We start from the raw sequence: 12,024 nt of genomic DNA, 5'->3' as shown, positions 1-12,024 counted from the left end.
ATAACTTGGACTTCCACTGGCTGGCTTTTGTTCATAAAATGCTAATCCTTTCAGGTGTAGGCCTATATAAAACACTGGGGATTAAAGGGTGCACAGAACCCTGAAATCTCATCTGCCGCATAAGGTAAAGCTATGTTTAAACTAACAGTTCAAAATGATTTTGGGCATACTAACAAGGAGTCATTGCTAATTCTTTATTAAATACAAATGTGATGTAGATCATAGATGTGCTGAAGTAATAACAGTCAGTCAGTAGATTACAGCAGTTCTTTTCTAGATTGCTTTTCAATGCACAGCTGTCTTTGGGAAAAATTAATTTATCATGTCTACAATGATGGGGAGGTTATCATTTCATTTCACGAGGAAAACTGTCACTGGCATTTGACTGAAAATGGTTCTTTTCTTGCATGAGAAATGGAGATGTCTTAGATTTAACGTGCAGGGTCCATGGAGTCAGGTTGAATTCGGTATACAATGTCATGCTATGTGTCACCTCTGTAACGGTGGGGACGATAACAGCAGTCGATATTGTATGTGCAGGAGGCTTTGCATGGGCTTAATTCCCACAACCATAGTATGAACCAGGTGTCACCATCATCTGCATCATTTACAAGGATTGTACAGGCCACAGCCAAGAGTCAAAGGCAGGCAGGTTTCTCACCACAGTGCTGAGATGTCTACACTGCGGACCCTCCAGGTACTTTCTAACCACCAGTCTGCTAATTTCTAGGGGAACAATTAACTTGCTGGAGTTATGGGAAAGCTGGAAAGAAGGAGCAAGTGAGCATCTGCAAGAGAAACAGATTCTCCTGTGAAGCACAGCCTGGTAGAGCATTCTTGGCTGGCTTGGTGAGCTGGAAAATTGGGGTGAATAGTTGATTGTTTGTAAAACTGTACTGATGACCATCTTTGAAATGCCACATTACTTCCACCACAGTCACATTTCTTTGAAATCTGTTGTGTAGACATGTGTGGGGCATGCGGTCTCCCAGGTGTAGATGGAATTACCCACACAGTGGGGGCCTGGCTGCTTTCTTGTGCTTTGTTCCCCGAGGGCAATTTCGAGCCTGAATTTATCTCATCTGAGATAGGCGTCATGTCAGTGTCTACTTCATAGGGTTGTTGTGAGGATTCAATGAATATACACCAAGCCCTTCAAGAACTATGTGCAGCAACAATGTGGGAATTCCTCCAGCAATGTCAGGCATTGTTATTTTGGGACCAATCAATGATCCCAATAGCTAGGTCTCTTGTTCTGTGCCAGGTACCATTTCCTGTACTTTAATCATCACGTTCACTCTTCTGTGTCTCACAACGGCCTTAGGAGGTAGGCGGATATTATGATCGCTTTTTCACTGATGACAGACTGGTCCCTGAGAGGACTGAGTGAGTTGCCCAGTTTTAGGGCAGGAGCCAAATCGAGCTCCTGGTCCCAGCCCCAGTGCTTTCCACTGTCTTGCAACAGAGCCCCGAGGAAAGCAGAGCAGCCTTGTGTTTGCTCCAAAATCCAGCTTCTCATCCATGATGTCATTAACCCCAGAATCCACACGTACCACCAGTGGCATGCAAGTCTGGACAGATTTCACGATTCAGTCCAAAAGTTATTAGAGACACAGTTTCGAGTCCCAGAACCTAGTGATGGGCTACAATATTTGGAGTGGGGAGGAGGATGGCAAAGAATAACTTTTCAAAAGAACAAAAACTTGCTATAGGCCCCTGAGCAGCATAAAACCAGTTTCCAGGTCACAGCTGCTGTTTCTTCACGCACATAGGTTCAGTAATGCTTCATGGTTTCCCTGTATCTTGCTCTGGGAAGCCAGGATGACAGCTCCTTGGGTGGCTGCTTTGCTCACTCAGAGAAGTAAGCTGAAAAGCAGGCGTTCTTTTCAGCTCAGATAAGCTACACCTTTCAGAGCCCTCAGGGAATGTCTTGGGCTGAGCGCCTCGGGCCCTGTCCAGCTCTTTCCTCTCAGCAGGCTCCGGCTATGGACGTGTGTCTGAGCTCTGCACAGCAGCCTGAGCGCCAGGGGGAAGAACCGAGCTCGCCGGGTGGCTGGTTAGAAGTCGAGAAGAAGGGGGTTCTGCAGAAAGACAGCACCGGCGGACCCGTAGAAGGTAACCTCCTTCTTCATCACCTCAGCAGTTTTCCTCAGTTGCTTTCCTGGCAACGACGTTCTCAAGTAAATTTCAGTGACAAGAATTTCAATTTCCTTTTACCACTAGATTTTTTACTATAATGAAGCTTAGTGGAAAAATGATGTTTTGCAAGCATAAACATAGCATTAAAAGTAATTCCTGTTTTTTCATGATTTACTTATCAAAGTTCACACATTTGTTTTTTTCATACGTATAGATCTAAGATTGCTATATTTTTGTAACAAGAACTTAAAGGAAAAAATCTAGATTTGTTTCTGTTTTTCACCAAAATGCATCTTGGCAGCTTTGTCAGACAGTGAATCTTTATAAATCAAACTGTGTTTTCCCATTAGGACAATATAACAGTTTAGGGTTACATTTCTGGGCATGAATTCAGTTGTAAATAGATAACAGACATAACAAATGATCTAATAAAAGCCGAGATGCAACATTTAGAGTGTTTAAAATTAAAAGTGGTAAAAAAATATATCCCAACACTAATAAATGGGAATGGTGTCTATTTTTACTGAATTGTTTACACAAAAATGCAACCCTACCTTATCTGAAAATCTGATTTCTATAAAACTATCAGAAGAGTCCAGCTAGAATAAATGAAACTGTTTAAGGCGCGATAAACATACATTTGTTTATCTTTGTAGAACTTCACAGGGTCTTATAGAAGACGTGCACGTCCATGTTTCTTTACAGTGCTGATTGGAAAAGTGTAGTTGTCAAGCTTAATTGTCAGTTTATTTACCTCTGAAATGATGAGCCATTCAAAATCAGCCCCCTACTTACTTTTCCTAGTCTCTAGAGAAAGATAAGTCCCCAGATGGTGACATGTGGGAGGAGGGACAGGCATGGCTTGGATGAGAGTGGGGCAGGGCAGGGAAGCTGGCAGGGGCTGGTACGGGTCCCTGATGCTTTGAGCCACCACCCAGTGGTGTGCTGGAGATGGCTTGTATCAGCACTTGAATTTCAGCAACTTTTCCAGCTGGTTGTTAATTATGATCATCATTCAATTTAAGTTAGAATATTATGATTAAATAGATTATATCAAAGACGAAGGCATATTAAAAGCAAAGGTGATAAATACTCAAAACTAATCATCAATTATTCTCCTACATCTTCCTAATATCTGTGCTCTCGAGATTAATCATGTATATGGTGTCTGTATGGTAGGAACCCTACATGGTGGTGAGGTGCTGCACGTCTTTTCTAAGTGACGTCACGATGCTCCTCTGAAATTGGCCAGGGTGGGAGTATTTACTCCAGAGCAATGATCAAACCCTGTCAATCAACGCTTCTTTCCCTCCGGCTGAACTGGTTATTAAACATTAATCAGCCTATACTTTTCTGCCTTCTTCCTGCCTCTAAGCCAGAATTCAGGGTCATCTTCTCAGCCATGTGGTGGGAGCTAGGGTTCCGTTAAATATCAGTGGCTTCCCAAAAAAGGTGGGGAAAGCTACAGGGCTCCCTCCTTACCCTACAATCTCCCTACAACCTCCTAGCCGGGCAGGTGACAGAAAGGACAGGGTCTCAGGACTGAATTGGCTACCTTTTATAGCGGGGTCTTGCAAGTTCACTGAGGTCCCAGGTTTCTGTCAGGGCAGAGAATTCTCCTTCAAAGTGGTAGGACATACTAAATCAAAGTCACAGCCAAAAGCAACACTCCGAAGAGCGGAAGGCACCCGTGATGCTCATTTACAAATGAATCACTTCATTCATATATTTTTTAGTGTGCTGCACACTGATACTTTTGTAATATAAAACAAAAATGAATTTCTAGGGAAACTAAATGAAAATATATACAAACATATAAAATACAAGCTCCAGGTTTTGTTCTTAATTAGATTCAACAGACATTGTCAAATGTTGTGACTATTTCTAAAGGCTCCCTCCAAATTCCTCTACTTACTGTGGAGCTGTCAGCAGCCTTTGCAGAGCGGTGGCAAGGAACCGTTCCAGTGTGTATGGGATGAGTGAGACTTCAAACACCCGGGGGGCAGCCGCCCCCGACCTGGGGAACGCCCTGCCGACCGCGTTTCTTCCAGGGTCCGCTTCCCTTCGCCTCTCATTCACCTCCTCCTGCCTTCCGCCTTCCACCCGGAGTGTCTATTTCAGATTGAAACACTTCCAATGTTCGCCGGCTGCCCCTTCCAGATTTTTTCAAAGCTCATATTTTACCCCCAGTTAAAAATTTTCCAGTCATATCCCAGGCCACAAAGGCAGGTTTCATGCAAACAGAAGTGACCTTCTTCCCTGCCCGCTCCACTCCGTCCCCAACAGTCTCCACACTGTTATTTCTTTCCCACCGCTGGGACCAACACCTTCTCCTCTGCTCCTGATCCTTCTTCCCCACACTTTGACTCACTGCTCTTTTTATTCCAACACTCTGGGAAACCTGCAAACACTTGTGATCCCATGTCAGCCCGATCAGGTGCTCTTTTCCTCTCATTTTATATGCCATTTGAGAGCTGCTAGTGTGTGTCATGGGTTTAAAGGAGTATTTAAAGCAATAGTAACTTAATAGCCAGAGCTCAGCTGCCAACCTCCCCCAGGGCTGTGGGGCTGGCTGGGCTTGGGTGGCCTCTCCCTTTTGAGGGGCAATTGTAGGAAAGGTTGAAGGAACAGGCTCCAGGCAACATGTGGGAATGTTACCTCACTTCAAGACCTAAAAATAGGCAGGTCTGTCTGGGCGTGGTGGCTTATGCCTGTAATCCCAGCACTTTGGGAGGCTGAGGCAGGTGGATCACATGGTCAAGTGTTCAAGACCAGCCTGGTCAACGTGGTGAAACTCTGTCTCTATTAAAAATACAAAAATTAGCCGGGTGTGGTGGTGCATGCCTGTAATCCCAGCTACTCAGGAGGCTCAGGCAGGAGAATCGCTTGAACCCGGGAGGTGGAGGTTGCAGTGAGCTGAGATAGCGCCACTGCACTCCAGCCTGAGTGACAGAGCAAGACTCTGACTCTAAATAAATAAATAAAGGCAAGTCTGTGTTTACCTAGTTCCTCTGTATCCAGACAGCTCATTCGTGCCATTTTGCTGGTAAGTTTGCCATTTTTCCATCAGAAAAACATAGGTTGGGAGCGAATCCGTACCTCTTCTATCCTCCCCTAAATAAGGAAAAGGCCCAGAGCATCCTTTGGCATTTTGCCATTCTATAAAAATGTCACATTCAAATTTCATGTCCCCATCACCTCATAAAATTCGATTTTATGCCAGTTTACAGCCATTCTCCTTCGCAGCATTATCCTCTCTGTTTATAGGAAGATCGCTGAATCTAATGCCATCTTAGCAATTGTACCAAGTGTGTCTTTGCACTGGATTTTAACAAATTATAAACCCCATTTTATTTTTCTGCTTCACAGATTCCAACAAGATAGAACAATCTCTTCATAGCCTCCAGAAATTTGTTCCTACAGATTACGCCAGCTACACTCAGGAGCATTATCGGTTTGCAGGAAAGGAGATTGTCATCCAGGAATCCATAGAGAGTTACGGAGCGGTGGTGTGGCCAGGGGTGAGAGAACTGTCACGTTTGTGATGTCAGGATTTCTGGAGATAACAATTGCGTACTTCCGAGTTGCCTTGGACAATATGTCAAGTTCCTTCATATCCTGTGTCTCTCAATTTGAGGTTCAATTGCTCATGCCCTGGGGGATGTTGGTGGTGTGCATGGGATCAGCAAAAACAGTATTTCTTTCAGAAGCACTAGTTTTGCCTTAAGCTCTGTTTCTTGAAATATTATTTTTATATTAAACAAACTCAGCTATATGAGGAAGTGAATGCAAAATTTATATGAACTGTTAAGAAAAAACCCAGGGGTTTAGAGTTTAGACTTTGCAGTGGGCATCTCCGAGCCACTCCCCCACCGACCCTCAGCCATTCATCTCTCTCTCTTTTTTTTTTTTTTTTTGAGACAGAGTCTTGCTCTGTCGCCCAGGCTGGAGTGCAGCAACATCATATTGGCTCACTGCAACCTCTACCTCCCTGGTTTAAGCGATTCTTCTGCCTCAGCCTCCCAAGTAGCCAGGACTACAGGTACCTGCCACCATGCTTGGCTAATTTTTGTATTTTTAGTAGAGACAGGGTTTCACTATATTGACCAGGCTGGTCTTGAACTCCTGACCTTAAGTGATCCTCCCTCCTCGGCCTCCCAAAATGCTGGGATTACAGGCATGAGCCACTGCACCCGGCCAGCCATTCTTCTCTTTTCGACCCAGGCTGTGTCAGTAGGGACGTTTAGGAGGCATGACTTCGTGACATGTCACTGCTGCCACAGCCTTGAGAGCATGGCGCTGAAATGGGGGCAATCCTCTGGATTTTGAGTCGGAAAAGCTTTCATTTCCAGCCTGGGTGGTCACAAACGTTCACCTCACTTCCGTTTGCCTTCGTTACTATTTTTAAAACTAGGGTAGTGGTAATGCCTGCAGCACTCCTGACGTGATTCTCAAAATTGCAAGAATTAATTTCAGGTTGTGAGATTAAATGAAGTCCTAGTGTAAGCTCACATGAGCTGTGGTCGTTAATGTAATATTCTTTCTTTCCACCTTTCAGTTGAGGAAATGGGGATGCAGGCCAGTCCGCTGGTGTGGTACAGCTCCTGACAGGGTGCAGGGCAGAGCCAAGCTGGGCAGTGGCCCTTGGAGCCAGCGCCATCGCTTTTCCCATTGCAGACGTTGTCAATGCTTAGAGAGGCTCCAGATCAGAACTCAATCTGCAGTCTTGTTAAAATGCAGATTCTGATTCAAGAGGTCTGGAGTGGGGCGCATTTCTTACATGTTCCCAGGTGATGAGCATCTGCTGGGCCACAGCCGCCATATTGAGTAGTCCTGGTTATCGGTTCCATGGAGCTCCCTCAGGAACCCCGTGGATGACACAGGATGGGGAGAAGGGTAGCAGAAGGGCTCCAGGCTCTTAGGGGGTCCACCTTCACCCACTCTCAAACAGGAAGCTCTATTTTTACACCTTATGCATATAATTTCCTTCAACCAAAGGCTTTTATTTGCCTTGAAAACAAGTTTGAAAATCAAACAACTCACAGCTTTCTCTTATAATACATTAGGCAAATAGACGACAGCAGTGGTGTATTGACAAAGTGGCGAGTGAGAGATCAGAGGCCGGGCGTGTGGCTTACGCCTGTCATCCCGGCACTTTGTGAGGCAGAGGCAAGAGGACTGCGTGAACTCAGGAGTTTGAGACCAGTCTGGGCAGCACAGTGAGACCCCCATCTCTCTTAAAACAAAAAAATTTAAAAAGAGATCAGAAATTAAAAAAAGAGTATTTGCCCACCTGACTGTTTCATTCTGAACGAGGCATGATTCATGCACCAAACACCAGCCTCTCACGAAACCTGTTTCCTGAAAGCCACACAAGAAGGTTATCTAAAGTGAGACAGTGCCCTTTCCGTGTGACTTCAGGTGCAGCTCTGTGAAAAGATCCCTTCAGAGTTTGCTAACAGGACTAGGGGCTGGGGGAGAATGGATGTCAAAAGACATGGCTGTCCCCAAGAAAAGCTTTGTCTCCAGATGACACCCCTGGGGCCAGCCTCTCCCAGGACAGGGCACCAGGAAGGAGGCCTGCGGCCATCTGCAGGAAGTTCCTCAGAGCTGCCCTCTAGATGGCTCTAGGTGACACTCTCTTCCTGATATTGACTCCTTTCCCTCAGCCGCCACAGCAAATACTTACCTTCTCTCCTTAAGGACCAAAGAACTCTTTTCTCCAAAACTTCCCTTCTAAACTCTGGAGCTCCTTGCAGCTTGCTGCGGTTGGTGCTGGAAGTTGGCCCCGACTCCTCGGCGGCTCCGTGGAGACCCCTCTCCCCTCACCCTGCTGTATGCCTCCTCTCCAGCACTTACCTGCCGGAATGAAGTTTGTACTTGGCTTACCTGGCCCCTCAGCCCCACCCCTGAGTTCCCAGACAGTCGAGGTGTTCACCTTTGCCTGTGGAAGTTCAATATGAACAGATGAGGATGAAATGGAGTGACTTACAGGGTCAAGTTGGCAACTAAACCTCCCGTTGGTAATCCTAGGAGGGGCACATCTCCAATCATCCTGGCTGCCCCCACTCCAAACTGGGCCCCAAATAGAAAGTAGAGTCCAGAGGAAGATGGGGCATATCTTTAGCTAGGGCCTAAATGGATAAGTAAATTATAGAGTTTATTGTTTTTTTAAATCACAGTGTTCACATTCCTGACTCTAGGCTATTCATACTCAAATTTAAGTAACTTTGTCATCTTCTTCTCATAACTCTTCCTAATCTCTCAGGTCCAGGGCACTGCTAGTTGATGCCTCATTGCCATAAATGTAAACATCTCATCAATCAATGCAAATCAAATACTCTTTACTCTTCGCAGAAGGGTTAGGGGAAGGTGGAGGCAGAAGGGAAGGAATAAAGAAGAAAGGGATGTTTGATTTCCTGTATAAAAAACTAACAAGATTTTTCATATATAAAACATTTTAAAAAATCTCCTTGCTACTACTCAAAGCGCTGTCCGTGGGCCAGCAGATGAGCACCATGTCAGGGCTTGTTTAGACGTGCAGCATCTGAGCCCCATTCTCAACCGACTGAATGAGGATCTGCATCTATAACAAGCTACCCAGGGGATTTGTTTGCACACTGGAGTCTGAGAAGCAGTTTCTCAACAGTCTGTTTCTTAGATGAACCACTTAAAAAGTCACTGCCCCATTGCTCCAGACGCCAATGCATTAGCCAACCTGAATTTTGGTAAAGGAGTCAAGAAAGAGGTGGTCAAGTTTATAAATGACATTAAAAAATTATTTCTATAATTTAAAAAACTCTCTTACAAGAAAGAAGTCTAATATAAAACAACATTCTTAAAGGAGTTGGAGACCCGACACGATTAAACCAGAGGAAGAAATTGCTGTTTCTTTAGCCCAACATTGTCCTGATTGGAAAGAGCTGAGCTGATCTGCTGTTCCTCCTGTTCTTTGGAGATTGAGCAAATATGATGGAGGCAATTTAACAAATCTGCTTCCCCAGTTCCTTAGATGCAATTTACTATAACTTCTTTATTTCAGAGGTCCAAATATGGCATTGAGTGCACATTTGGGTTCTTATGAATATAAACTGAACATATTTAATAACGTGTCTTTTAGTATTTAAATTTGAGTGCCAGAAAGGGTTGCTACTGGTTTCCAATGTTCCAATGCCCACATGAAAAGTTATAATTATTTCTTTTAGGCTACAGCTTTGTGTCAATATTTGGAGGAACATGCTGAGGAACTGAATTTCCAAGATGCAAAAATACTTGAAATTGGTGCTGGACCAGGCCTTGTTTCCACTGTGGCCAGTATTTTAGGTTTGTTTGTTTATTCCTGACCTAGTGTCCAGAACTTTACTGTAACCTCACAGGTTGTGGTTTAGGTGCCTGGCCTTGACTTTACTCAGTGAATTTTCCCCAAATGCCATGTGGCAGGAATTACTGTTATCCACAGAGATTATCAAGTCTCAGGGAGGTTAATCTCTAATCAACCAGTTTTCATGGGACAAAGCTGAGTCCAGAGGCATGACTCTGATCTCTGTTGTCAAGCCCGGGGGTGGGTGAGGTGGGGGAGCTACTGACATCAGGTGGTTGGAGGCCAGGGAGGCTGCTCACCGTCTTACAGTGCACAGGGCAAGAGTGCTCACAAGAAAGTTTAGCCAGTCCGCATTGAGTCACACATGTTCAGCCCACCCAATACAGCCAAGGCTAAGGAATCCAGTTGTTTCTCCTGTTTCTCCCTGGGTATATGTACACTGTGGCTGCCCAACTGTTTCCAGATCATTATTGCAATTTTTCTTTTTCTCTTAGGAGCTCAAGTCACAGCAACGGATTTGCCTGATGTCCTGGGAAACCTTCAATACAATCTTCTAAAAAACACGCTACAATGTACAGCACATCTGCCTGAAGTGAAAGAACTGGTATGGGGTGAAGACCTAGAAAAAAACTTTCCCAAGTCAGCTTTTTACTATGATTATGTCCTCGCCTCGGATGTGGTCTACCATCACTACTTCCTGGACAAGCTGCTCACCACCATGGTGTACCTTTCCCAGCCAGGGACGGTGCTGCTTTGGGCAAACAAGTTCAGATTCAGCACCGACTATGAATTTTTAGATAAATTCAAGCAAGTTTTTGACACAACACTGTTGGCTGAATATCCAGAGTCATCAGTCAAACTTTTTAAGGGGATATTAAAATGGGACTAAATCCAATCTTTGGAGTAATGTGTTAGAAATTGCTTTGGTAATAAAGACTTCTTTTATAGGACTGAGGAGGTAGTACAGAGAAACAACTTGTATACTTAGAACAAATGTAACAATACTGCAGAAACCTTCTCAAGTAACTTATTTAAGAGGATCTGGTTAATCTAAATATCTAGAAAGAATACCATAAAAATATGAAAGTAGCTTTGTTGGTTCCAAAGTCTTGGTTACATCTTTAATAAATCTTACATGGATAAATTACTAAGTAAATTTCTTCCCTATTTCTGCTATAGTACATTTTTAAACTTCTCAATATATTGTCACATGCTTTTTGAAACTGGGCTTGACAGGGTCACTATATTTAAGTTTGAAGAATCTATTTTTACAGATTTTTTAACTGCAGCAAAAAAAAAAAAAGGATATTGAGTGATAGAAAAGTTAATAGGCTTAAAAGTAAAAAGTAAAACTGCTAAAATGAGAAAATGGATGTTGTTTTAGGAACTTCTTAAGATAATTTACAAATACTCTCCCTCCGTGTCAACTATCTTTAATAATTTCTAGTTAATTTCTGTATTGTCTTTTTTTTAACAATAAATATTTTAGGCTCTCCAGGGCACAGGTCACATACTGTTCTACATCAAATTCTTTTTCTTTTACAACCATTTATGAAATGGTAAGAACCTTTTTAGCCTGTTAGATTTGGCTCACAGTGCATAGTTTGCCAACCTCTGGAACTGCAGGCAATCCACATTGATACGGGAATTTGTAAGAGTTTGGCAAAGTGGCCAAATGTCAATATTGAAAGCTCAATTTTATTTGTAAATTCCAACTACAAATAGAAAATGAAGTTTAAATAAAGATACCACTTACAATTGCAATATTGAATACTTAGGAATAAATCTAACAAAGCAAGAAGTTCATGCAAATGTATCTAGCATTATTGAGGCAAATTAAAACTAACCTAAATGGGGAGACATCAAGTTTGTGCATTAGGAGACATTGTAAATATGTCAGTTTTCTCCAAATTGATCAATAGCTTATGTGAAATCATTGTAAAAATCCCAATATACTTTCCTGTGGAATTTGTCAAGCTAATTCTAAAATCATGTGAAAATAAAAAGGCCAAGAAGAATCAAGACACGCCTCAAGACACTGGTGGGAAGATCTGATTCACAAGAAGTAGTACTTTAAAGAAGTAACTGAGACAGCAATTAGTATCATTTACTAATGTTCATACATATTGGTATACTGGTATTTCTTAGTGATCTCTAAATCTGCCTGTAAAACAAGAAGTACCTGTAAGTTTAAGGAACAAATGGATATTCTAGCCATAATTCCAAATACTTGTCTCTATTTTCTCCTTTATTGATAATTGCCTACTGAGAATATGAGCCTATGGGTCTCTAAGGTAAATTTGGTGATTCATGTTTTTGAATACTCTTCAATTCCTCTGGATGGTGATTTTCTCTCTCTTTCTCCATACACACACACACACACACAACCAATAGAATGGCCAAAGTTAAGAAGGTGATATCGTCAAGTGTTGCTGAGGATGTGCAAAGCTTACAACTCTCACATACTGCTAGTGGGAATGTCGAATGGTGGACATTTTGAAAATGGTCTGCTAGTTTCTTACAATGTAAAAAGAAATATACCATGTCTTGGCAATTTCATTCCT

At 43.0% G+C, this 12,024-nt stretch overlaps 1 protein-coding gene across 1 annotated transcript; it reads left to right on the top strand.

Annotated features, from left to right (window-relative positions):
• Positions 1-1,985: 1,985 nt before the first annotated feature.
• METTL21C (methyltransferase 21C, AARS1 lysine) lies at positions 1,986-10,410 on the top strand. Its single transcript, XM_012440987.2, has 4 exons — positions 1,986-2,115; positions 5,509-5,660; positions 9,345-9,462; positions 9,955-10,410. The coding sequence occupies exons 1-4, from the start codon at positions 1,986-1,988 to the stop codon at positions 10,347-10,349; spliced, it is 795 nt and encodes a 264-aa protein (XP_012296410.2). The 3' UTR covers positions 10,350-10,410.
• The last annotated feature ends 1,614 nt before the right edge of the window (positions 10,411-12,024 follow it).

Source organism: Aotus nancymaae, unplaced genomic scaffold (assembly GCF_030222135.1).
Source record: "Aotus nancymaae isolate 86718 unplaced genomic scaffold, 86718_ANA_hifiasm-v0.15.2.pri h1tg000161l, whole genome shotgun sequence".
Lineage (NCBI taxonomy): Eukaryota > Metazoa > Chordata > Mammalia > Primates > Aotidae > Aotus > Aotus nancymaae.
The sequence above is the reverse complement of the archived record's forward strand: the minus strand, read 5'-3'. Positions and strand labels throughout refer to the sequence as shown.